General features: G+C 44.4%; 1 protein-coding gene across 1 annotated transcript in view; it reads left to right on the top strand.

Annotated features, from left to right (window-relative positions):
• The window catches only part of CS (citrate synthase), a 144594-nt gene that overhangs the window by 32134 nt on the left and 84661 nt on the right, over positions 1-27799 (top strand). The window contains exons 4-6 of the mRNA XM_069230551.1: positions 1433-1498; positions 1611-1742; positions 2959-3147. Coding sequence (XP_069086652.1) covers positions 1433-1498; positions 1611-1742; positions 2959-3147 — 387 coding nt within the window. The remainder of the gene's footprint in view (positions 1-1432; positions 1499-1610; positions 1743-2958; positions 3148-27799) is intronic.

Raw genomic sequence — 27799 nt, forward strand, 5'->3', positions numbered from 1 at the left:
CAGGGTATAACCTTTAATCAGCCAGGCTAGCTTGATATCCAGTGGCATAGTGAGCCCGGGACCTACGCCTGGGCATACCCGGCGTACTAGGGCAACAAAAGCAAAGTGGAACGGCATGGCAAGCAAAAAAAAAAATGATGGATTAAACCCAGACCTGTGACTGGGGTGTGAATGTTTGATTTGTTCTGCATTCCATCCACCATCTGTGTTTTTTGCAATTGTTGCCCCAAGTGGGAAGGGTATGCCCAGGCGCGGTCCCGTGCTTGCTACACCACCAGATTCAGGCTTGCCTGGCTTATGAAGGGTGATAACCTGAAACCAGACCCAGGATGCTTGTTTCTGGTTCAGGGAGGACCTGGCCTGGCAACTCGACTGGACTGTTCCCCTGGGGAACAGGGTCAAGACTGATTTGCATATGGCTGTGTCCAAACTGGAATGGCATGGTGAGCAAAAAAAACTGATGGGGATTAAACCCAGATCTGTGACTGGGGGTGAATGTTTGATTTGTTCTGCATTCCATCCATTATCTGTTGTTTTTGCATATATTATCATGGCACTTAGATATGGAGTTAAAATAGTAAATCATTACCTAACGACATACTATTGGTTAAGATTCTGCACTAGATGTTGCTGCGAGGCGATGGTCTGCACTCTGTTATAGTGGAGCATCATGGAAATTACTTGTCTTGAGACCTATGACATGGGTTTCTTGCAGAAAAAAAAAAAAAAACTTATCACGTCTTCTGGAAGGTAAGAATGAAGAGCATGTTATCACATGGACTTGGTGATAGGAACTTGCAACCCTACACCGTGTTTATCCCATTATGGTTCCATTTTTTTGACAATGCTAAAGCTGCTTTACCAAGGTATCGACAACTGGTGTGTTCGCTAAGAGGTATTAAAAATGATTTAAGAATGTTGTTTGCTCCTCCATTGTCCTAACATGGGGTCTGGTTAACAGAAGCTTTCTAAGAATGCCAAACCAAGGGAACTATTGTCCGAGTTCCTAAAAGGCTAGTTGTATTTATTACTCTGACTTCAGTAAGCCGTTAGGCATTGGTGACCCTGAAGGCAGTAAAGGAGGCAGCGTAGGCGAATACGATGTTGCTCACTTAGCTTTCAGGAATGTACACAGCGTGGATTACTGTTCGAACAGCTCAGATACTGGTTATTCAGGTAAAATACATAGTTATTTTTATCTGTAGAATGAGGAACAGTGAAGTCTATGTAGAGCCATACTTTTAGCAAACGCATATTCTGGAACGAGTTGCTCCACCTTATACATTCTGTTGGTGTCTGCTGCCCAAAGGGTACATTTGGAGGCATTGTCCTCATGGTTACTGGTGCCAGCCTACGGCTGTTGCTGTTAAATATACCTAAATATACCCTCCTCTTGATCACCTTTGCGCCCCAACTCTTGTCTCTTCCCTAGATCTATGGTGGAATGAGAGGTATGAAGGGCTTGGTTTACGAGACGTCGGTCCTGGATCCCGATGAGGTAAGCGTCTTCTTTTTTTATTGTCTGTAATAATAATATAGCGCACTAAGTACAGTGTCATTTGCTCTGCATTGTGAAATCATACAATGTCTTTCTCAACCACGGTTTCTAGGGCATTCGTTTCCGTGGATACAGCATACCCGAGTGCCAGCAGTTGCTCCCAAAAGCAACTGATGGGGAAGAGCCTCTACCAGAGGGTCTGTTCTGGCTGCTCCTCACAGGAGACATCCCTACAAAGGAGCAGGTGAGGAAAGTAATGTTAACCCCCTTTCCCCAATTAAAGGTTTCAAGGTGTGGTTGAGTGGAATTAAGTCAAAAACGGCCCAGAGCAGTCTTGTTGTGGTGAAATGGTTTTGTTCAAATTCTTCATTCTAGCTAGCCCCCACAATGTTGATTATTCAAACAGGTTGAATGCCCTTCATGCCTATTTTTCTCTTTCCATCTTCTACTATTTCTTCTCTCCTTTTCTCCTCTTCTTTTCCTGTCCAGATCGGGGACTTGTACGCTCTTCCCTGTCTATTTTCTCTAGGGTTTTCAACATATTCTTAATCACAACTGCCCTGTTTCTGCTCCAGTTATCTATATGCCCACCCTTTTTAACGTTTACTTATCACATCCAGTCTAGTCGTTGTTCATTTTAATTTTCCCACATATTTTCAATGTTACTACTTTAAATTCTGGTCATGTCAGAAACAGGAAGCAGACTACCTCAATCCATTTAAAAACAAAAATCTAAAGTGTTCCTGTCTTTAGTCTTCCCTCCTAATTTACAATCTTTAAATATTTAGTTATTGATTTTTTTTCTTTTTTTTTCCCTCTTTTGACATAATACTACATTTTTCATCAGTTCATTCATTTTGGTGATTGCCAGAATGAGAATCCATTATCACAGCGTAGTAAAACTGATATTCTTCTCTTTGGGTTTGAATGACTTTTTGATAATAGCCCTATGTAAACCAAACTGCACCTTCTTTTGAGTGTGGTAACGTCTGCTGCTTGCCACATTTTCCATTTGTGAACAAGACAACAAATACAAGTACAAATGCACAACAACAAACACCATGTTGAGCACAGGTATAAAGAAAAATGGGAACATAAGTTGCTGCATTAACTACTTTTATATACACAACACAAGCTGTTGAACATGGAGTACAACCTTCTGGTGTTAAGAAACAAACAAAATAACTCTCGCTAGCACAATTACCTCGATCAAAATGTAGAAATGCACGCACTACAGGATGAAAGCTGGATGATGATGTGATGGTGCCTTAGAGAAACATACTGCCCATATTTTTGTTACGGTAGCTGGTAAATATTTATAGAAGTTTTGCAGGCAATAGCTTTTACGTTTACATGGGCGCATTTGTAAAGATGCCTCAATATAGTAGCTGTGCGCCCAATTCATGCCTGGCACATTTCATGGTCTTGTTAACCCTGATGCACTTGTTTTGCCCCCGTAGGTGAGCTGGGTATCCAAGGAATGGGCAAAGAGGGCAGCTCTTCCGTCCCATGTTGCCACCATGCTCGACAATTTTCCCACCAACCTGCACCCGATGTCTCAGCTCAGCGCTGCAGTCACTGCTTTAAACAGCGAGAGTTGTTTTGCCCGAGGCTATGCTGAAGGGATCAACCGTGCCAAGTACTGGGAGGTAAGAAAGAACTGCTCTCGCACCTATTTAAAAAACCATGGTCTCTCGCCAATAGAAATTGCACAATGCTGTCTTCAACACTGCAAGAATACTCCTCTTGGTTATGGGTTCTTGCAGGGCTCTGCCTGTATTATGCCCATGCATCTGTTTTATGATAGAGTTTTTTTTTATATGGGGTAAAATTGAGAAATGGGAACTTCAGGACATCATGATGAGACAAAAATGTAGTGTCCGGTAGCTCTAGCAATTTTGTCAATCTTTATTTTTAAATGCTATGAAAGATGATATATATCATTCGTTTTTGCTCCTTTTAACCGGATATGGGTGCAAAGGTCATGGATCCGTGCTCCATCTAACTACTACTGCAGACTCTTATGGTAATCTTCACCACAGGTCCCTTGCGATCCCTCGTAGTTAGGCCCAAATGTTAAATCCAAATTTTTTCAAAGTACATTTCAGATGGGCAGTTCTTGAGTTCTTGAACCTCTGTGTGATGATAGACCATTCCACTGACTCGGTGGACTTCGTGAACTTCAAACCCATTTTAACTTTTCTGCCAAGTTCATTAACTTTCTCTTTTCTTGTCAGGTAAACACAGACATGTTATACTTCTCGTAAGTTTTCATATTCATGTTCCTGCATGTCTTACTACAATATGGTAACCAAACCTTGAAGCTTCCTGTGGTTAGCTCTGTCCCTGGAAAGCCCCTTCCAACAAAAATCAGGAAACTCTCCAGAGCACACCCCAAATACGCATATTAATCTTAACAAGAGACCAGTTATCCCTTCAGTCAATTTCTACCTGCATGTTAAAAAAAAAAAAAAAAACAATGCAAACCTCCCTGCATTAAGCTTTTCTTAATTGTCATAAACCAACATTATATAAGCCGGATTCAGATCCTTCAGAAAACAGTATGAGACCTGTTCTTGGGGTCCTGGGACAATTTAAGTTGAATGAATTAAGTTCTTGGTTGGTAATATTTTGCCTTATGTCATAGGACTTCTGGCCCCTCCGGGTAGATAGCCTGGTTACTTCTTGTACACACTTGACTGTTCTAATGGTAGCAAAGCTAAGTACTCAAAATTCACCTAGAAGGAAGTAAGTGTTATACTATTTGAGTGTCCATAGCCAGTGTAATGATTTGTGTGAAGTATGTGTTATTTTTTAAATATACTTGCATCCAAAACAATCATTGGTAAAGCCAATTGGAAACCTATTGACATTTTAGCGATGCTGTGCATTATGGCTAAAGAGGGAAACAGAAACCAGAAAGGTGCTATGCATGGTTTCTGCTATGTCATTTTGTAGGCATGTGGCACCACGCATGCCCGAGCCTACAAAATGCACAAGCACCATTTATCTTTTTATTTACTGATTAAATTAGATTGGCAAAGGAAAAAAAGTAGTGCAGTTTTTTTTTAAAAGTTGGTGGGGGTGGAAGCAAAACAAAGGGTGTGGATGGGTGGAAGCATCACAGAGGGTGAAGTCAGAAACAACACAGAGTGTGATTGGAGAAGTACATAACAAAGAAAGAGCGACCAACATGGAGTGGGGTAGAAGCACCCAAAGGCAAGTGCAACACAGGGGGGCAAGTGTTTGCCATTCCATAGATATAGACAGCGTGTAAATGTTGCATAATCTTTGATATGACTAAGCTTTACTAGATACGTAGAGATATCGTTTCAGGCAAGAACAAGTTTCTCGAGAATAAGCAAACGTAGGCCCCAACTTTCCATGAAAATCAAGTGATGAGTTGGAAGTAGTTGTTAAAAGTTAAGATCTTCCACCAGAATAAGATCCATGCTGAGTGAAAGGGTGGTGGTTAGGGTAGGATGGGGGTGGTGGTCTTAAGACTGGTGGGTAGGGTGGGGTGGCAGAGTAGAGTGGTGATTAGGAAAGGGGGATGGTGGTGGTATTTGGGGTTGGGTGGTGGTTAGATTACGATGGCGGTGGTGGCAGGGTAGGCTGGGGTGGGTGTTGAAGGGTAGGCTGGTGTGGGTGTTGCTGGCAAAGAGATCGTGCTTAGTGTGGTGGTGCTTAGGCTGGAGGTGGTGGGTCAGGTAATGGTGATGGGTAGGGTCTTGGCTGTTAGCATAAGGTGGTGGCAGGTGGGATAGGATGTTGGATGGTGGTGGTTTGGGGCTGGGAGGGGGTACTGGGGCTTTGTGTGGAGGTGGTTGGATGTTGGGTGGTTGGTGGTTGACGGTTGGGTGGGGGGTAGTGGGTGGATTTGGAGGTGTGGTGATGGTTGTGTGGTTAGGGTGGGGGCTGCTGGCATGGGAAGTTAGGGTGGTGGTGGGAAGGTGACAGGGTTGCTAGTGGTTGTAGGCTGGGTATGGTGGGGTTAGGGAAGTGGTAGGGTGGTGGTAGGGTGGTGGTAAGGTGATGGTAGGATGATCTGGGGTTGGGTCTGGGTTAGGATGTTGTGTTGGTGTGGTGGTTCTGGTTAGGGTGGGGTGGAGTAGTGGTAGGGTGGTGATGTGCTGGTAGGGCGGTAATGAGGTGATGGTGGTTAGGGGATAGCAGGGGTGGTTAGGAGTAGGTTGGGGTAGTTAAAGGTAGGGTGGCAGTGGTGGGTAGGGGTGTGGTGGTGGCAGTAGACTGGTGATTTTATCAGACCGTTCACATTATATTGACCCCTGGCAGATGGGCACCAACCTCCTGATGATTCTGCATCTTGACCTAATATGCCCTGTTGTATCCAGGAGAGCAGGCCAGCTAATTAGGCAATCCTTAAATGTGTGGCTGCTTGCACTGCTGCTCACTGCTTCGAGGTTTTTACTCTCCTTGCTAGGAGGGGTGGCCATCTCCTGCAGCCTGGGAGTTGTGCTGTGAACTACTAGCAAGTAGGATACATGTCCGTGGTTGTAGGGCATATCATTAGGTAAGGGTTTATATTTCTATCAACTCTAGGTATGACCACCCTCTCCTTGACAGGTTCTTTTATGTCTCAGAGGTTGTTTTTTAGCATACCCTTAAGCATAGGGAGGAACTAAAAGGTGCTTTGGGTCTTGGATAATGTTCCAATCAGGAAGTCGTCATGTTCCTGGGCGACATGCATGTCATCCTTATGATACGTGACTGCCCTCTGCATGTCTTCGTGGTATGGATCTGAGGTGGCATCCAGTTTGGTTGCAGGCAGGGTCTCTCTACCTGAATCCAGCTGTGCCTTCTGATTCCAACTCCAGTGGCACAATCCATGCTGATTCTCTGCACTTAGACACCAGCCCCAACGATGCTGGAGAGAGGATCTGTTGTGCTGTCAAACTCTGAACTATCAGCAAAAGTCACATCCTAGCCCAAATTTACGCCAGCCGACTACAAAACCTCTCTGACGCTGACAGAACTCTTTTGCCCGAAATAGACACATTCTCCAGAATCTCTGGATTAAGATTAGCCAACATGGTCTTGATGACATTCCAAATAATATGGATGAACATCAGTTTTATGATGACGACAATCTTTATATTGACCTTCAAGTCCAGGGGTCTGCTTACTTCCCCAGACACTGGCTTGAATGTAAGATCAGCCAGTGCCAGCTGTCTCCTTGGAGCTATTTTCACACAGTGTGGGACGTGGTTCGTGAGATCTTGCCAACTATCCCAAAAGAATATAGCTAACCAGGAATAAATTATCCATGACGGGAAGGATGTAGTGAAGTAGATCATCTGATCAGAATTGGACACTACTAACATCTTGGGCAGGGCAAGTCGGTACCTGCTTGTTGCTTGGATTCCACAACTGAGTGAGATCATTAGCTTTTTCAGGGGATGTCCAGGTGTCTCAGATGGACATGCCATTCAACAGAACTCATTTATTAAGCAACAAACTCTGCACTGCAGCGTTAGAAGGAAAGTGTGGCAGCAGCACGCTCTCCATGCCTTTTTGCAGCTGTGTGGCAGTATCCCCAATGTTTCTGCCCCTATTGAGGCTTCGGCAGGGATTTCCATAACTGACAGCGTCTTAACAATCTATTGCAACAGCAGATGCCCCCCTTCTGTCACTATCCTGTTGCGGCCACAAAACCGCTTTAAACTGCCCACTTTTGGTACATGGTCTTTTTTTGATGAAGGCAGGATACAACATTTCTCCAAGGATGGTGGAAAATCACTTCTGATCAGTGGTGCTCCAGATTGTCTGATGAGAATACTCCTTACCATTCCAGGCAAATCCAACATGTATTCCTCCTATTGCAGACGATCTTTCCGGTAACCACTTGTCCATCCTTCCAGTAGGACGTTTAGGCTCTTTAGGCCAAAAAAGCCATTGAGATGGTCCTGGTGTCTGTATATTCCTGCTATTTTCTGGTAACATAGGATATCGGTCTTTGTCCTATTTTAGATCTTCTCCTGCTCAGTTTTTTTCTACCCTGGATCCAGCTAACTGGATGGTGGCATTGGATTTGCAGAATGTCTATTTCCGATCCCTGCCTTGCAGTTCCACTGGTGTTACCGGAAGTTCAAGGTGAGCAAAGGTCCTTTTCAGTTTTCGTTGTTCCCCTTCAACCTAACCTGTGTCCCTCAGGTATTGATGAAAATGATGGGTGTTTGCATCATATTTTCAGAGGTTGGGAATGCCAGTCTTTGCATACCTTGATGACTGTTTGCTGAGGGCTGGCTCGCTGAAGACATTCATGAGCCACCTCCAGACAGTGAAGAGCCACCTCACATCATTGAGGTTCTCTATCAGTGTGCCAAAGTCACACCTGATTCCTTGCCAGAGCCTCCCATTTATCGGAGTTGTACAGGATACTTGGCTCTTTGGAGCCTTTCCATCACCTCAGCGAGTCCAGGATATTTGGTCTACAATCCTGATGCTTCAACCTCTCTTGGGTTTCAATGAGAACTGCTCTGAGCCTCCATCGCCTTAGTCTCTTACATCATGATTGTGGAACAAACCAGATGACATATTTGGGATTGCAGTGGGATCTAAAGTCTGCGTGGGCTCCGCACTAAGGGAGCCTGTCCTGTTCCGTAAAGGTTTCTGAAGAGACTTGGAAAGAAATGCAGTGGTGGATACTTAGCCCCAGTTGAACCAGCGTCCGACCCCCTCCCTGTACACCACTCGGAGCTGACAATTGTGACAAAGGCATAACTGCTGGTTGTTGGGCGGTCATCTAGGAAAGGTAGAGATCTGGGAAATCTAGTCTTTGGCAGAGACCTGCCTCCATGCCAACTGTGGAGTTTAGGGCAATTTGGTTTGCACTAAAGGTCTTCCTCCTGTCCATCAAGAGTTAATTGGTTCAGGTTCTCAAGGACAGCATTATTGCCATGTGGGTTTGCAACAAAAACAGTGTCAAGTGAGGTCCAAGGTTGTGTGATAAGAAGGCCTGTGCCTCTAAGCTGGCTGAGTCGCCAGGGTGTCTTCTTGGTATTCAACTACCAGGACAGACAAACTCTGATTGCGTTGCTTAACGGATCACTAATAGCAGTTTAGTTCAAAGATGACACCAGACATCTTCCAGCAATGGGGAGAACCCTAGCTTGATCTTTTCACCATCACCGAGAACATGCAGTGTCCAAGCTTTTGTGTGCTGGAGTTCAGACAAAGAAATGCTTTCATAGACTCTTTCCATCTAGAGTAGAGCTCAGGACTCCAGTATGTATTCTTGCCTCCACCTCTCCTGCTACGAGTTCTGAAGAAGATCAGGAACAACCAGACCTATGTCATCTTAGTTGTTCTGGATTGAGCTAGGAAAGAATTATTTCAGGATCTTTTGGGCATGAGCATCGGTCCCTCAGTCAGGCTACCCCTTCAGGAGGAAATTCTGTTGCTGCAGCAGAAAAGGTACTGCATTTGGATCTGCACAATCTGCACCTCCATGTGTGGAGATTGAGTGGTGACAACTGAATACTTTTGACCTCTTCCTGAGGTAGTTGATGTCACCTGTCAATGAGGCATCCATTCAAAAAATCAATTTATGCTGGACGCTAGCAGAAGTTTGTGTCTTGGTTTTCTTCTCATCGGATACAACCATTGCAAGCCAGATTTTCAGATGTGTTGCTGTTTGATTGTTTGCAGTGGCCAGTGTTAAAATGTGTGTATTTGTCTCATTATTAGCCTCTCTACGTTTATCAGATCAGCCAACATTGGTTAAATGTCACAGTGAGACCTTAACATGGTCCTCACTTACTTGATGTGTACCTTATTTTAACCAGTGCTCAGCTATTGTCTGCGTCTTTTGACTCTGAAAACCGTCTTTCTCATAGAGATAACATCAGCTTGTTGCATGAGTAATTTGCATGCATTGCCTGTCCAACGACATAAACATCCCTTTTTCCAGACAAACTGGTACTACAGACTGGGGCTGCTCTCCTGCCCAAGGTTGAGACTCCTTTCCATGTCAGACAGTCCTTCATATTCGACCATTCTTTGCTCAACCTCATAAATCGAAAAAAAGGAGGATTCCATACTATGGATCTCTGAGCTTTTATATTGATCGAACCAAGGGACAATCAATCAGGAGGATGATCAGCTCGTTGGTGCTCGCAGGAGCACACGAAGGTAAAGCTTTAGTGTCTACTCACAATGTGAGGAATCTGCAAATAAAAGTATCTGTCAGAAAAGCAAGTTACTTACCTTTCGTAACACTTATTCGGATGGATACTCTGTGACTGCAGATTTCCCGCAGGCCCTCCCACGTTACCATTCTGTAAAATTGACTTTTTTTATCCCTCTGTCTCAAAAAGGTCCCACTTCAGAAATCTGCACACTGACATATCTGATCAGTCAATGACTCCGCCTCAGATTTCACAGAGAGGGCTCAGAAATAAACTGGCATCAGCACACAAGAGTGGTGACTATGTGACTCTGGCGCCCCTTTACGGTGCAGGGCAGAGTTCATAAAGAGCCACAGGACACCCGCTTCTGGCACTTAAGGGAATTGCTGCAAAAAAAATCTCAGGGTCCCGTCTGCTGCCGGGAGATATTCATAAGGTGAGAGTCTGTGGTTTGATAATCCACCAGAAAGAGTTAGCTAAGGAAAGTAACTTGTCCGTTTGAGTATTCTGGTCATTCCCAAAAATATCTCCCAAAAAGACATTGTTTTAGAGTCCGAAATTGGCCTGGCATAGAGTAAAATCCATGGAAGAATACCCGGAATATGTCACCTAGTGGGTAACATGAACTGATAGGACATAACCTTTTGAAGGCAGAGCCTGAAGAGTGTGTGAACGAGCAAAGACATGACAAAGGAGGTGAGGAGTCACACTGTGGCAGAAGGGGACTGCAGGTCTAGCCAAGGAGGTCATGGGCTTGGGGATCACTTGTGCTTTTTCTGGATTGTTCCTCACGTTTGTAGTACTCCCTATTTCATGTGTTTAAAACACACATTAGCCTTGCACCTTGACTAATCATGAATCACTTCTGTAGTTGTGGTCTCCAGAACTAAACACAGCCTTCCAGATGAGACCTTCAGCATCGGACACCACAGTACTAGGGTGTGGGGATTGATCAGCGGCTCCTATTGGAGCACAGTAAATCATTAAATGCCTTCATAAACACAGTACTGTGTTAACAGAAATACCCCAGGTTGGCCCAGTGAAAGAGACATGATGCTCCAAAACACACATGAAACATCCTCCAAAAGGGGTAGCAAAATGTTTGCGGCACGGGGATCTGGAAAAATTACTCCTGGTGACTAGGTGCCTCAGAACCAGACACTATACTCCTCATGAGGCCTACCATTAATGTATGCCTAGTGTAGTTAATGTTGTCAACTGCCGTTTGTTTGCCGACATTAGCAGTATTTTAATGTCCCGGCCAGTACAAAAATTAGGACAATCACCAAATGTTAGAATTTTTTCCCCTTATCGGTACATGCATTAATCAGACAAGAAGAAAGCACTTTAAAATGTGTTCTAGAGTGCCCTGCTGATCACTGACTGATACTAATGGTAAGGAGACATAAAGGCTATGTTAAATGATTACAGACCATTTTATATAAAGTTCCATTTAAGTGTCATGTCCTTGGCTCTGCAAAGGTTTTTTTTTTTTTTGTAATTTTTTTTTTTTTTAATTTTCTTTTTAGGTCGAGCCTAGACAGACCATACACTCTCTTGAGACCTGCTGTATTCACTCTGTGGGCTTACAGCCTGCCTCCAGCTTTTGATTAGCTAATGTCAGTGTCCTTTAAAAAAAAAAAAACTTTGCTTCTAAGTGGCTAATAGTTACTGCTTGTCCCACCACTTTTCTCAGTTGTTAACTCCTATCGCTGCTGGACTTATCCTCTTCCACTTGTGCCCTTTCATGTCTTTAGAATTGAATTTTTTCATTCGGACCAAGCACTTCCCACTTAGCGTTGCACCCGATTCATGGCTGCCACGCTTTAATTTAATCGAACACTTCCCTCAAGTGTTTGTTGTGTTTTGTTATACTTTTCAACAGTTTTTACTCATGGCACGAGGCTGCTACACAAAAGTGCTGTCATCATTTTATTGTACTTCAAACATTTTAATTTAATATGTGAAACGCACAAATAACCCATTGGTGTTGCCAAAATTAAAACGTGCATCGTGTGAGAAGGGGGGACGCATCCTGCAGCAGTTGTAGGGAAGGCAGGTGTTGCAGTGAGGCCTGCCTCGGCTCTGGAGAGGCCACTCCCTTCCTGAGGGGAAGTTGGCACGTCCAGACCTAAGGTGGGGAGGTGAAGGAGGGCCATCCGAGTGGCAGCCACTGCCCGAGGGCAAAGGAGAGCTTCAGGCTGCCATCAGCGGCAGAACAGCCGGTGGATCTGTCAGGAGAAGCAAAGGTGTGGTAGCAGGGTGACGGGTGTGGAAGGACCAGTGCAGGGGCACGCTGCTGCCTTTGACACCCTCTACCCTGCTATAGGGGCAGCAGGGCAGAGGGCATTGAGTGATTCACGCATTCTTTTTATTGGGCAGTTAGCCTTCCTTTTGTTGTATCGGGGAGTCCGAGTGCGGGGCACCTGGGAGCACTTCCTTTGGCAGAAGCATGCAGTTAGTGCGAGGGGCGGCACCCGAGTAAACTTTCTTCTGAGCTGTTGGACCCCTCAAACTGCACACAGTCCCAGTGAAGCTCCTCTGGAAATTCCCAGGCTGCAGTGTGCACAGCTCCACTGGCCACCTTTCAGCTGCACGCGTAGTCCCACCGCAGATCTTCAGTACACTCCCTGGCTGCAGTGTACACCCCTCCAGTTGCACACGTGCTTCCACTGTAGCGCCTCCTTACACTCTTGGGATACAATGTGTACATCTGCACTCGTACCCTCACTGAAGCTCCTCAGTGCACTACTGGGCTGCAGTGTGAATATCGCCCAGACCATCCGTCAGCGGCACTCCCTGGGTCGTGCCTAGCAACACATCTGTTCAGTCTCACCCACTGTCAACATTTGAAACGTCTCCTATATGGAGGGTAGCTGGAGCAGGAAGAGTTCAAAGGTACTTGCTCTTTTGATTTTCTTCATTGTGGATATTCACAACATGAACATTCTGTGTCCACTCATCATTGTTTATCCATCTCCCATTACATAGCAACCAATTGGCTTAGCTCAGTAGTTTGACATTTCACTATAGCGATTCCACCAGTAGTTAATGTATTTTGTTTAAATTAATCGCTCACATCTCACCCCCTCGACTCTCGCCCCAAGGTTTTCTTTAAGGAGGAGGAATGCGCCCTACCTAAACAAAATGAGTTGTCAATTTGCAAGTATACCTGCTTTGTACATGAACGGCAACCCCAGACACTGACTCTGTACACACCACTGGTTGTCTTACTTTTTTTTAATGATCTTTGATGCAGTTAATAAGGACAGGAGTAAAGATATGATCAGTAAGCACTGAACAGTTTTAGATAACACTGCACATCTCTAAATAGAGTAACAGGTCTCGTGCTTCACTGTTATGAAAACAAAGGTAATCAGACAAGCAAAAAAGCAGCTAAGTTTATAATTTACATGGGTGTATAGTCTACTAACAACATTTTAGACCCACGCATGCTAAGTTACTGCCTGTGCTGTGTTTAAGTGCTTGCTGTTCTTGTACGTTGTCCACTGGGACCTATTTTTCTGAGCCTTAATGTATGTAATTTAGGTGTTGTATAAAGTGCCCATGATTCGCTTTTGGACATTTTTATGTGTGTATATATAGATGTTCGATGGCATGTGTAGCTGCAGATACACATGCTGTGCATTATCCTGCCATCTAGTGTTGGGCTCGGAGTGTTACAAGTTGTTTTTCTTCGAAGAAGTCTTTTCGAGTCACGAGACCAAGGGACTCGTCCCTTTCGGCTCCATTGCGCATGGCCGTCGACTCCATCTTAGATTGTTTTCTTTACGCCATTGGGTTCGGACATGTTCCTCTTCGCTCCGTATTTTGAATCGGGAAAGTTAGCTAATCATCGAAAAATCGACGGTATTGTTCGCGCTCGGTACCGGTTTAGTGTTAGGACATCGACACCGATAGAAGAAGCGCTCCGGCAGCCCTTCGGGGCTTCCACTCTTCAGCGGGGCCTGGTCGGCCCGACCGCGTCCATTGTCGAAACTCATGGACCGGACCCCCTTCCGCTTCTGCCCGAATTGCCACGCCAAGTATCCTTATACAGACCAACACTTGGTCTGTAATCTGTGTCTATCACCGGAATACAGGGAGGATACTTGTGAGGCCTGTCGGGCATTTCGATCGAAAAAGACCCTACGCGATCGAAGAGCCAGAAGACCTCAAATGGCGTTGACACCGGCCGAACAGATCGACGTAGAGGAGGAGGAAAGAATCTCCATTCAAGAATCGGACTCGGACGACTCCGAAAGTGAGCTACCGATGGCACAACAAAAAACTGTGAGTAAAACTGCCCCGGCCAAGACTCACTCCAAAATCATAAAGGCCAAGGGGATGCCACCGCCAACAGGCCATGGCTTAACCCGAAAACACAGTGACCAACCATCGGCACCGAAAAAGGCCTCGCAACAGCCGAAGACATCCGACTCCGGTCGAGATACCGGCTCTGAACCATCTTGGCACTGAGAGTTCGACACACCCAAGGCGAAAAAGGTTTCCTCGGAGCCGAAAAAGACTGTTCCGAATCCTTCGGTGTCGAAAAAGGCAGCCTCGGAGCCGAAAATAGGTTCCTACACAGAGGAGCACGGACTTTCCAGCCAAATGCAAGAGCACAGATTTGAGCAGGAATTAAGTATGTGAGAACCAGACCATACTCAAAGGAGGCTGCACATCCAGAAAGACTGGTAAAATATAAACTCTTCCTCCTATTAAAATAAAAAGAAAGCTAGCATTTCAGGAGTCGGAAATGCAGCCAAAGGCAAAGGTGGCAAGAGACAAAACACCACCTCCAAGGTTTTTGCCACAGCCTTCTCCACTGCATTCACCACAGCTGTCCCCGGTAACAACACCCCCCAATGCAGTCACCAACACACACGGGGATGACCCGGATGCATGGGACTTATATGATGCACCGGTCTCCGACAACAGTCCCGATTGTTACCTGGCAAGGCCGTCACCTCCAGAGGACAGCACTGCATATATGCAGGTGTTATCAAGGGCAGCTACTTTCCACAATGTAGCAATGCATGCGGAGCCAATAGAAGATGACTTCTTATTTAACACCTTGGCATCCACCCACAGCTCTTATCAAAGTTTGCCAATGCTCCCAGGCATGCTCAAGCACGCCAAACAGGTGTTCCAGGACCCAGTGAAAGGCAGAGCCATCACGCCTAGGGTGGAGAAAAAATATAAACCTCCCCCAACGGACCCTGTGTTTATAACACAGCAACTGACACCAGATTCGGTGGTCGTGGGTGCGGCCAGAAAGAGGGCAAACTCCCAATCATCAGGAGACGCACCACCGCCTGACCAGGAAAGTCGGAAGTTCGATGTTGCAGGCAAACGGGTGGCAGCACAGGCAGCCAATCAATGGTGGATTGCCAATTCACAGGCTCTACTGGCTCGCTACGACAGGGCACACTGGGACGAGATGCAGCATATAATACAGCACTTGCCCAAGGAACACCAGAAACGTGCCCAACAGGTTGTTGAGGAAGGACAAGCAATTTCCAACAACCAAATAAGGTCTGCACTGGACTAGGGAGACACAGCAGCACGGACAGTGAACACTGCGGTAACCATTCGCAGGCATGCATGGTTACTGAGCTCAGGTTTTAAACCGGAAATCCAGCAAGCTGTGTTAAATATGCCATTTAACCAGGAACAATTGTTTGGGCCGAAGGTGGACACGGCAATCGAGAAACTAAAGAAGGACACAGACACGGCCCTGGCCATGGGCGCACTCTACTCCCCACAAAGCAGAGGCACTTTTAGAAGACCACAGTTTAGAGGGGGGTTTCATACCCAAACCCCAGAGCCTTCCACCTCACAAGCCAGACCCACCTATCAGGGGCACTACCAGAGAGGAGGGTTTCGAGGATCATACAGGGGTAGTCAATTCCCAAAAGCAAGGGGGAAATTCCAAAGCCCTAAAACAACTCAAGCCAAACAGTGACTTCATTGTCACAAACCCCCAACACTTAACACCTGTGGGGGGGGAGACTTACTGCATACTACAAAAACTGGACAAACATAACTACGGACGCATGGGTCCTAGCCATTATCCAACATGGTTATTGCATAGAATTCATAAATCACCCACCAGATGTGCCCCCAAGAGCACACAATATGTCCAAACAACACTTAGACCTGTTACAGCTAGAAGTCCAAGCATTGTTACAAAAACAAGCAATAGAACTAGTACCCAACCATCAAAAAGGAACAGGTGTCTACTCCCTGTATTTCCTAATTCCAAAGAAAGACAAAACGTTGAGACCCATATTAGACCTCAGAACGCTGAATCTCTACATCAAATCAGATAACTTCCACATGGTAACACTTCAAGACGTGATTCCTTTGCTCAAAAAACAGGACTACATGTCAACATTGGATCTCAAGGATGCATATTTCCACATACATCCTTCTCACAGGAAATACTTAAGGTTTGTAATCCAGGGCGTGCATTACCAATTCAAGGTGTTAGCATTCGGGATAACAACAGCCCCAAGGGTATTCACAAAATGCCTTGCAGTAGTAGCCGCTCATATGAGACAGCACATGCACGTATTCCCATACTTAGACGATTGGTTAATAAAAACCAGCACTCGGCAACAGTGTCTTCTTCACACACAATACATTATAGAAACTCTACACAAACTAGGGTTTTCTATAAACTACCAAAAATCACATCTACAACCATCCCAAATACAACAATACTTGAGAGCAATACTCAACACGCAAAAGGCGATTGCCACTCCAAGTCCGAAAAGGGTACAAGCGTTCCAGAATATAATTATAAACATGCAGCCAAACCAACACTACCAGGTGAAGTTTGTAATTAAACTTCTAGGCATAATGTCTTCATGCATAGCCATTGTCCCAAACGCAAGACTACACATGCAGCCCTTACAACAGTGCCTAGCAAGACAATGGACACAAGCACAGGGTCAACTCCAAGATCTAGTGTTGATAGACCGCCAGACACACTTCTCGCTTCAATGGTGGAGCCCTATAAATGTAAACCAAGGGCGGCCGTTCCAAGACCCAGTGCCTCAATACGTGATCACAACAGATGCTTTCATGATGGAGTGGGGAGCACACCTCAACCAGCACAGTATACAGGGACAATGGGATGTTGAGCAAAAACAACTGCATATAAATCATTTAGAACTGTTGGCAGTGTTTCTAGCATTGAAGGCATTTCAACCACTGATAGCCCACAAACCCATTCTTGTCAAAACACACAACATGACAACAATGTATTACCTCAACAAACAAGGAGGGACACACTTGTCACAACTGTGACTCTTAGCACAGAAGATTTGGCATTGGGCGGTTCACAATCACATTTGCCTAATAGCACAATACATCCCAGGCATTCAAAACCAGTTAGCCGACAATCTCAGTCGAGATCACCAACAAACACACGAATGGGAAATTCATCCCCAGATCCTACAAGATTACTTTCGACGCTGGGGAACACCAAAAATAGACCTATTCGCAACAAAAGAAAACGCACAATGCCAAAACTTCGCGTCCAGGTACCCACACCCTCTGTCCAAGGGCAATGCGTTATGGATCAGTTGGTCAGGGATATTTGCTTACGCTTTTCCCCCTCTCCCACTCATTCCTTATCTGGTAAACAAACTGAGTTAAAACAGACTCAAACTAATACTCATAGCACCAACCTGGGCTCGCCAACCGTGGTACACAACACTGCTGGACCTATCAGTAGTACCTCATGTTAAACTACCAAACAGACCAGATCGGTTAACTCAACACAAACAACAGATCAGACACCTGAATCCAGCATCGCTCAATCTAGTAATCTGGCTCCTGAAGTCTTAGAATTTGGACACTTAGACCTTACACAAGAATGTATGGAGGTCATTAAACAAGCTAGGAAACCAAATACAAGACATTGTTATGCAAATAAATGGAAAATATTTGTTTACTACTGCCACAATAATCAAATTCAACCACTACATGCTTCCGCAAAGAACATTGTAAGTTACTTTATTACACTTACAAAAGTCTAAACTAGCATTCTCTTCTATTAAAATACATCTCACAGCAATATCTGCAGATTACACATTCAACATCGCTTTTTAGAATCCCAGTTATCAAAGCATTTATGGAGGGATTAAAGAGAATCATACCCCCGAGAACACCACCAGTACCTTAGTGGAACCTTAATATTGTATTAACACGACTCATGGGACCACCATTTGAATCCATGCACACTTGAAATGCAATACTTAACTTGGAAGGTAGCCTTCCTAATAGCTATCACATCTCTTAGAGTAAGTGAAATACAAGTATTAGTATTTACCATACAAGAACCCTTTATACAAATACATAAACATAAAGTGGTTCTCTGTACAAATCCCAAATTTTTACCAAAAGTTATATCACCATTCCACCTAAACCAAACAGAGGAGCTCCCAGTCTTCTTTCCACAACCAGACTCAGTAGCCGAAAGAGCCTTACATACGTTAGACATAAAAAGAGCACTAATGTATTACTTTGACAGGACAGAACAGTTTCACAAAACAATTGTTTGTAGCCTTCCAAAAACCTCATGCAGGAAATCCAATATCCAAACAAGGCATTGCCAGATGGATAGTGAAATGTATACAAACCTGCTATATTAAAGCAAAAAGAGATCTACCTATTACACCAAGGGCGCATTCCACTAGGAAAAAAGGCGCCACAATGGCTTTTCTAGGGAATATACCTGTGACAGAAATTTGTAAGGCAGCCACATGGTCCACGCCTCATACATTCACAAAACATTACTGTGTAGATGTGTTAACAACACAACAAGCCACAGTAGGACAGGCTGTATTACGAACATTATTTCAGACAACTTCAACTTCTACAGGCTAAGCCACCGCTTTTGGGGAGATTACTGCTTATTAGTCTATGCACAGCATGTGTATCTGCAGCTACACATGCCATCGAACGGAAAATGTCACTTACCCAGTGTACATCTGTTCGTGGCATGAGGCGCTGCAGATTCACATGCGCCCTCCCCGGGAGCCTGTAGCCGTTATAAGTTGAATGAAAATTGTAAATTTGTAAATAAATACTATTTTAATACACATTATGTACATACATACTTACTCCATTGCATGGGCACATTTAGTATATTCACAACTCCTACCTCACCCTCTGCGGGGAAAACAATCTAAGATGGAGTTGACGCCCATGCGCAATGGAGCCGAAAGGGAGGAGTCCCTCGGTCTCGTGACTCGAAAAGACTTCTTCGAAGAAAAACAACTTGTAACACTTCGAGCCAAACACTAGATGGTAGGATAATGCACAGCATGTGAATCTGCAGCGTCTCATGCCACGAACAGATGTACACTGGGTAAGTGACATTTTCCATATATATATTTTCGATGTCATGTGTAGGATACACATGCTATGCATTGCTTCTGCCATCTAGTGTTGGGCTCGAAGTGTTGCAAGTTGTTTTTCTTCAAATAAGTCTTTTTGGAGTCACTGGATCGAGGGACTCCTCCTCTCGGTCATAGTGCGCATGGGCATAGACTCCTTTGTTAGACTGTTTTCTTTCTGCTGTCGGGTTCGGACGTGTTTCCTCGCGCTCCGAGATTTTGAATCGGAAACTCTAGATAACTTTCTTTCACCGTCTGTATTATTTCGATAGTGCTTTTTATCTATAGTCGAGCCGATAGTACAGTCGAAAACCAATTTTCGCCATTCTGGCTGCGAGCACCCATCTTGGGCCTGTTCAGGACTACTGCGTCGAAGCCTGATGGATTGGACTCCATTCAGATTTTGTCCTCGCTGCCACGCGAAATTTCCATACACAGATCAACACCTGGTAAGTAATCTGTATCTCTCTCCAGATCACCGAGAAAAGGATTGTGAAGCCTGTCAATCGTTCTGATCCAAGAAGGAGCTACATGACAGTCGAGCCAGGAGATTGGAGATGGCGTTGAAAAGTACTGAGTATATCGACACACTTGAGGAAGAACATGCGCAGATGTTTCCATTCAGGACACTGACTCCAAAGAAGACTCGGAAGAAGATAGCCAAATCATCACTGCTGGCCAGCACGTGAGTACGACTGCCATTGCGCCCACTCCAAAAAAAAGTCCTCTAAGGCCTTGGGTGCACCACTGCCAGAGAGCCATGGTTCGGAAATTCTCAGCGACCGACCTTCGGGTTCGGCGCTGAACAAGGCCACACCTGCTTTGATACCAGAGTCGAGCAAAACCACCAAAAGCTCAACTTCCAAACCGAGTCGGCCTCCACACTCTTCGGAGTCGAAACCTCAACGTCCTGCCTCGGAGACGAAACAGGCTGTATTTTCAGGCTTGAAAACACTGCAAACAGCGGAGCTGAAGAAGTATTCCTACACAGAAGAGCAAGTACTTTTGAGTCATCTGAAGCAGAGCTCCAAGCCATGTGATGAGCAGTGCTCTAAATCATCGAAACCTTCGGAATATATTTCTGAGGACACTGAAATTCAACCCATTCTCAAAATCATGGATGAGAGACAATCAAGGATCCATATCCATAAAGAGACTGGCAGAATCATTACTGCACCTCCTTCACAGACTAAAAGAAAGATGGCTTTTCAGGAACATCTAGATACTGCTCCATCACCAGCAAAAAAAAAATGTAAACGAAGGAGAAGCCATAACCTCTGCATACTTCTCCCCCCTCATTCACCACAACTTTCTTTTTCACCACCACCCACTAGCCCACCAACTTTGCCTTCACCAACTCACTCACAGACTTATTCCCATGGTGATACAGTTGATCCCTGGGAACTGTATGATCCAGATCCCATACCTGCTAATGACCCAGACTTATATCCTTCCACACCTTCCCCCACCAGAAGATATTACTGCATACACGCAGGTCATTTCTAGGGCAGCAGCGTACCACGGGGGTACTTATGAACAGTGAGCCTTTGGAAGAGGATTTCCTTTTTAATACATTATCCTCCATGGCCTCACGTTACCAGTGCCTCCCAATGCTACCTGGCATGATAAAACATATAGATGAGATATTTAATGAGCCAGTTAAAGCTAGGGTTTTAACACCACGCATTGATCAGAAACATAAGCCTGCACCTACAGACTCTGCTTACATTACCCATCAGGTACCTCCAGACTCAGTGGCTGTCAGTGCCACCAGAAAAAGGGCCAATAGTCAATCGTCAGGGGATGCCCCTCCCCATGACAAAGAAAGTAGGAATTTCGATGCTGCTGGCAAGAGAGTAGCTACACAAGCAGCTAACCGATGCGAATTGCAAACTCACAAGCCTTGCTAGCAAGGTATGATAGAGCTCACTGGGACGAGATGCAGGAGCTATTACAACACCTGCCAAAAGAGGATAAAAAAAGGGTTCAACAAATTGTTGATGAAGGTCAGGCAATAAGTAATATTTAGATACGGTCTGCCCTTGATGCTGCAGATATAGCAGCTAGAAGTGTGAATACCGCTGTAATCATACGCCGACATGCATGGTTATGTTCCTCTGGATTCAAACCAGAAATACAGCAGGCAGTACTGAATATGCCCTTCGATGATAAACCCCTGTTTGGTCCGGAGGTTGACGCCACAATAGAAAAACTCAGGAAAGACACAGCTAAAGCAATGGGAGCCTTATACACAACACCTTACAGAGGCTCCTTTTATAAGCAGCAATTTAGAGGAGGATTCAAGCCCCAATCTACGGAGGCTTCTACCTCCCAGCCTAAACAAGGTCATCAGCAGCAGTACCAGAGAGGGGGATTTAGAAGCTCTTATAGAGGACAGCACATTAGAGCCAGAGGCAAATTCCAGGCCTCAAAAACTGTCACTAACCCAACAAAACAGTGACTTCATAAGCAGGCCACAACCCCACACATCTTCTGTGGGGGGCAGACTGCAGCAATTCCACTCCCAATGGCAAAATAACACCACAGACCAATGGGTACTCCCAATTATCTGCAATGGTTATTGCCTAGAATTGATTTCTACCCCTCCAAATATTCCTCTTCGTTATCACAGGTTGTCCCCAGAACACAACGTTCTATTACAACAAGAAGTACAATCACTGCTACTGAAAGAGGCAATAGAATTAGTTCCAAAATCTCAACATGGAACAGGGGTATATTCTCTATTTCCTCATTCCCAAAAAGGATGGCACTCTCAGACCCATTCTAGGTCGCAGACCACTAAATCTATTTATCCTGTCAGAACCCTTTCACATGCTAACTCTACAGGACGTCATTCCACTACTACAAGATTACATGACCGCATTAGATCTCAAAGATGCGTATTTCCATATACCCATCCTTCCAGCTCACAGAAAATGCTTAAGGTTTGTGATAGCCGGAAAGCATTACCAATTCAAAGTTCTGCCATTCGGCATAACAACAGCTCCAGTGGTATTCACAAAATGTATAGCAGTAGTAGCAGCTTACCTAAGAAGACAACACATACATGTCTCCTTATCTAGATGATTGCATAAGATTGCTTGATTTTATTAGCCAATGTCAACAACACACTCAGTACACAATAGAAACCCTACATACATTAGGATTCACTCTCAATTACCAAACGTCCCACCTTCAACCAGCGCAGGTGCAACCTTACCTAGGTGCTATTCTCAATACACAAACAACCTTAGCCTATCTAAATACACAAAGGATACAAGCTTTCCAAAATCTCATACTACAAATGCAGCCAAATTAACAATACACTATAAGATTTATCATGAAACTTTTGGGAATGATGGCATCCTGCATAGCAATAGTACTGCATGCAAGGCTAAAAATGAGAACACTACAACAGTGCCTCTCCAACAATGGTCTCAAGCACAGGGCCAATTGCAAGATCTAGTGTTAGACCGCCAAATGCACATGTCCCTTCAATGGTGGAATCTCAGCAATTTAATGGAGGGGTGGTCATTTCAAGACCATGTGCCTCAGACCATACTAATAAAAGATGTATCAATGATAGGTTGGGGAGCTCATTTCAACAACCTTACCATACAAGGGGAATGGGATTCAAAACAGCTAAATTATCACATAAACCATTTAGAAGTATTAGCTGTATTCCTTGCCCTAAAAGACTTTCAACCACTTCTCAAACACAAAACTGTCTTGATAAAAACAGACCATATGACAACCATGTATTATCTAAAGAAACAAGGCGGGACACATTTGTCTCAACTGGCCATTCTTGCACAAACAATATGGAAATGGGCAATTCACAATCACATTTATCTACCAGCAGAATACATTCCAGGAATACACAATCAGCTAGCAGATCTCCTAAGCAGAACACACCAACAGATACACGAATGGGAGATTCACTCCCAAGTACTTAAACAGTACTTTCAAAAGTGGGGGACACCAGAAATAGTCTTATTCGCAACAAGGGAAAACGCAAAATGCCAAAACTTCACATCCAGACACCCTCTATCCAAGGGGAATGCTCTATGGATCAACTGGTCAGGGAAATTTGCTAACCCTTTCCCCCCCTCTCCCACTACTTCCATTTCTGGTCAATAAACTGTGTCAAACCTCTTATCATGATTCTCATTTCCCCCACGTGGGCACGACAACATTGGTACACAACACTCCTAGACCTGTCAGTAGTACCTCACTACAAACTTCCAAACCGACCGGATTTGCTAACACAAAACAAGGGACAAATCAGACATCCCAATCCCAGTGCTCTCAACTTAGCGATTTGGCTCCTGAAGTAATAGAATTTGGATGTTTAAAACTTCCATTTGAATGTATGGAAGTTCTCAAACAAGCATGCAAGCCTACAACTAGACAATGCTATCCTAACAAATGGAAACAGTTTGTTAATCTCAATCTAAAAATACTGACCCACTTACAGCATCAATACAAGATATTGTATGCTACCTACTTCATTTACAAAAGTCATATTTAGCTTTCTCATCTATTAAAATCCATTTTATTGCCATATTTGCAGACTATACAACATACCTCTCTCTTTAGAGTTCCAGTAATCAAAGCCATCATGGTAGGACTAAAATGTATCATTCCACCTAGAACACCACCAGTTCCTGCTTGGTATCTCAATATTGTACTCACAAGACTAATGGGTCCACCTTTTGAACCCATACATTCCTGTGAGATTCAATTTCTAACGTGGAAAGTTGCTTTCCTAGTAGCGATTACTTCATTAAGAAAAGTTAGTGAAATACAAGCATTCACTCTTGAGGAACCTTTATTCCAAGTACACAAACATTAAGTTGTACTTAGAACTAATCCAAACATTTTTGACAAAGGTTGTATCACCTTTTCACATAAAACAGTGGAATTGCCAGTCTTCTTCCTGCAGCCAGATTCAGCTGCAGAAAGAGCCCTCCACACTCTTGATCTTAAAAGAGCTCTAATGTATATGTGGATAGAACAAAAGAGTGTAGAAAACCTAAACCGCTTTTTGTTGCTTTTTAACAACCACATAAATCCTATCTCTAAACAAGGATTAGCTGGATGGATTGTTACATGTATTCAAACATGTTACATTAAGGCAAAACAACAAATTTTAATTACTCCTAAAACACACTCCACTAGGACAAAAAGGTGCTTCTATGGCATTCTTAAGAAACATACCAATGGCAGACATATGCAAAGCTGCCACATGTTTCACACCACATACATTTACAAAACATTATTGTGTGGATGTACTTCCAAAGCAACAGGCCAATGTTGGCCAAGCTGTCCTAAAAACATTATTTCAAACCACTCCAACTCCTACAGGCTAGCCACCGCATTATTTTGGGGAGCAAACTGCTTTTTAGTCTATGCATAGCATATGTATCTGCAGCTACACATGCCATTGAACAGAAAATGTCTCTTACCCTAGTGTACATCTGCATGTAGTGCTGCAGATTCACATGCACCCTCCCTCCTCCCCGTAAGCCTGTAGTCGTTGCAGTTTATTATTTGTACATATGTATATGCATTTACATGGACATCTATTTTACTTATTACTTTCATGGTACATTTACATTCTTACTCGATCACTCCTTCCTGCACCCTTTCTGCGGGAAAACAATCTAACAAAGGAGTCTACGCCCATGCGCAGTATGACCGGGAGGAGTCACTCGATCCCGTGACTCCGAAAAGACTTCTTCGAAGAATAACAACTTGTAATACTCCGAGCCCAACACTAGATGGCGGAAGCAAGGCATAGCATGTGAATCTGCAGCACTACGTGCCACGAACAGGTGTATACATACATACATACAATCTCTTCTTCTGCACCCCAGCACTTAATTTGCTCTATTGTTACTCAAAATATAAAGTTCCACCTCCTTTGAAAGGTTAACTCGGCTTTGTGTTTGGAGGCACTTTTGAGTCCACATCACTAGCACGGAAACGGAGGGGGCAACAGGTGGGGTACCAAAGCTTGAAGGTGCCTCATATAGATGAACATATTCGGTACCAGCCCAGTAACCTATCTTCTGCCAGAAGGGAGTCTCTGGCACCAAGATGTAAGGTGGAAACTAGAAAACCTTTTCTCGAGGCACTTCTGAATGGAAATCAAGGTACTTGATTTGTGGACTTAAAGTAAGGGTGTGTGCCCTGTTTTCTTAATGCTATTTTCCTCTCCACATGTAACTATAGTACCATACACATAAAGTTTCCTCCAGCCTCAAAATCGACCCTAGTAACTGTGGCGTACTTTGAAATAATCATTCTCGTTAGTGGTTGGAATGAACTGTGGCGAAGCTTTGTTTATTATCCTGGGGGTCGACTGCACTCCTTTTTTGCTTGTTGCAAGACGACATGGTACTCGTTCTGTCTGTCCACAAGATGACACTGTACGACGAGCTTTGAGCTGAGTAAACCTCTGTTTAGATACCAGAAGACAAGCCCCTTTATGTAGTGCATTGATTACTCCGATAAACTTGTAATTATGATTTTGAGTAATTTACTGTTTGCCTTCTAGTTATCTGCACGTACTAACCACAGATTAAAGGATACCTCCACAAAGAAACAGCTCCCATCACTGGGCTACCTGGCGTTGGTTCCTTGTTTTAGATTTTTCGAAACCCCTGCATTTGTGTACAAGATCTGCACGTGACTGCTCTGGGGCACCTCGCAAAGCTCTTCCACCCTAACCAGGAACCACTAGTCACCCTAGCACAAATAATCCACTCATCTAAACAGCAGCGCCTATTAAAGCAATCATTTGCGGTGCAACTGGTCTTGCGTTTGCTCGCATTAGAGCTATTAGCGTTGTAAACTCCTAACTGGACTTTTCTTGCCACATAAACTAATAATGAAAAGTAAAACAATTTCACATATGTGAGCCGATGGTCGCCATGAGCGTGAAGGAGACACAGAAAACAGTAGTATCAGCAAAAGTGCAATTATCCAGGTGACCAGCAATAGTGCAATTATCCAAGTAACAGGGTCGATGTCATGGAAAGCGCTGGACTTCTGCCCAGCGAGATCGCGCTGCGCAGGATATGAAATGAAAGTAGTCGAGAAACCAGCTGAAAACACAGAGCCTTGTATATTTTCAGTAGTTGACACGTGCGCTCGAGGAGGGATAAACACCAGAAAAGGCGTGACTGGTGCATTCCTTACACCAAGCGAATCAATCGATTTTTAAAAGGCAAGCCCACAAATTAAAGTGACAGGTGTGACACTGGCGTGGTTAGAAGCCCACAGAGAGAATACAACATGGTCCAGAGTGCTTGCGCGCTCGACCCTTAAAACTACCTCTGTCCATGCATTCCGAAACAGACTTTCAGAAAATCCTTGAAAGGGGATACAATCTTTTCTTTGTTATGAGTACCTGCTTCAACTCTCCAACTTGGTGAATACGCTTTTGCTAATTTTAGCGTGCTCCGGACAACAGGCTAGCAAATCTCAAAAGGGAGACTATGTATGCTTTTGCTGTCGCAACAGTCTTGCCTCTGGATCTTGTACCTTTTCAGATGCTTCCACTTGCCGAGCACCAACGCGCTATGAAGGGCGTAGGTGGTGGCCTCAGTATACTACAAATGCCATAAGTGAATGTCCCATTAAAAACGTGTTTATCATTAGATGAGCTTTGATAGTTACATCCCAGGAGCACCGTTTGGGCGGTGTGTGCGACTCTCCTTAGCCAAAAGGAAAGTCTTTAATTAACAAAAAAAAGTTGGACGGAAGGATCGTAGTCTCTGCTCCGGTTCGGAGCTGAATTAGAAATCTCTACATGGGACTGCCCAGCCTTTCTTTAAATTCATATAGGCAGGTCTCTTACCTCTCTCCAGCGGTATATCATGCAGTCAGCGTGTCATCTTTCATGCTGTAGCAGTCCAGATGTAATCAGTGTATGCAATAGACTGAAAAACGTCTTTATTCTATGTAACGTTCTTTAACTCGCTCTTTACGATGTCCGCCTTTGCACCCAGTAAGCTGCAAGAACCAGAGGATTTCTAATGTCAGGTTTACCTACAGCAGTGACAGCTCTGGGTCCTTTGTGCTTCTACGGTTTATGGAAGACTGCAAGGAAAATGCTACGGTGAGGGATCCATGGGGTTGACTGAGGGGTATAGGGCAGAGAGGGTTTTATTTCGATAATCACCACACAGAACGGGGACACTGATTGCGGCCCCACTTTTATCAATGTACATTTTACCAATCCAGTCTCCCTGACTATTACTCTCTGTATAATGGGTTAGGTTTACATGACCGAGGTCTGCAGAACTAGTCATGAAGCCTCAGTTCTGTGTAAACTGCAATGTTACACGTGTATTAATACACATAAAACTAAATTCAGTCCCTTTAGAAAAACGCTAATGTGTTATAATTTAAAAAAAGGGGGGGGATTGATTGATTGTATACATGGGGAGATAGGTTTCCACCGGGGGGGGGGGGGGAGATTGATTGATTGTATACATGGGGAGATAGGTTTCCACCGGGGGGGGGGGGGGGGGATTGATTGATTGATTGTATACATGGGGAGATAGGTTTCCACCGGGGGGGGGGGGGATTGATTGATTGATTGTATACATGGGGAGATAGGTTTCCACCGGGGGGGGGGGGCGGGATTGATTGATTGATTGTATACATGGGGTGATAGGTTTCCACCATCACCCTTGCCCACTACTACAGTCCGCTTGCCTCACTTT

This window comes from Pleurodeles waltl, chromosome 4_2, assembly GCF_031143425.1.
Source record: "Pleurodeles waltl isolate 20211129_DDA chromosome 4_2, aPleWal1.hap1.20221129, whole genome shotgun sequence".
NCBI classification, from domain to species: Eukaryota; Metazoa; Chordata; class Amphibia; order Caudata; family Salamandridae; genus Pleurodeles; species Pleurodeles waltl.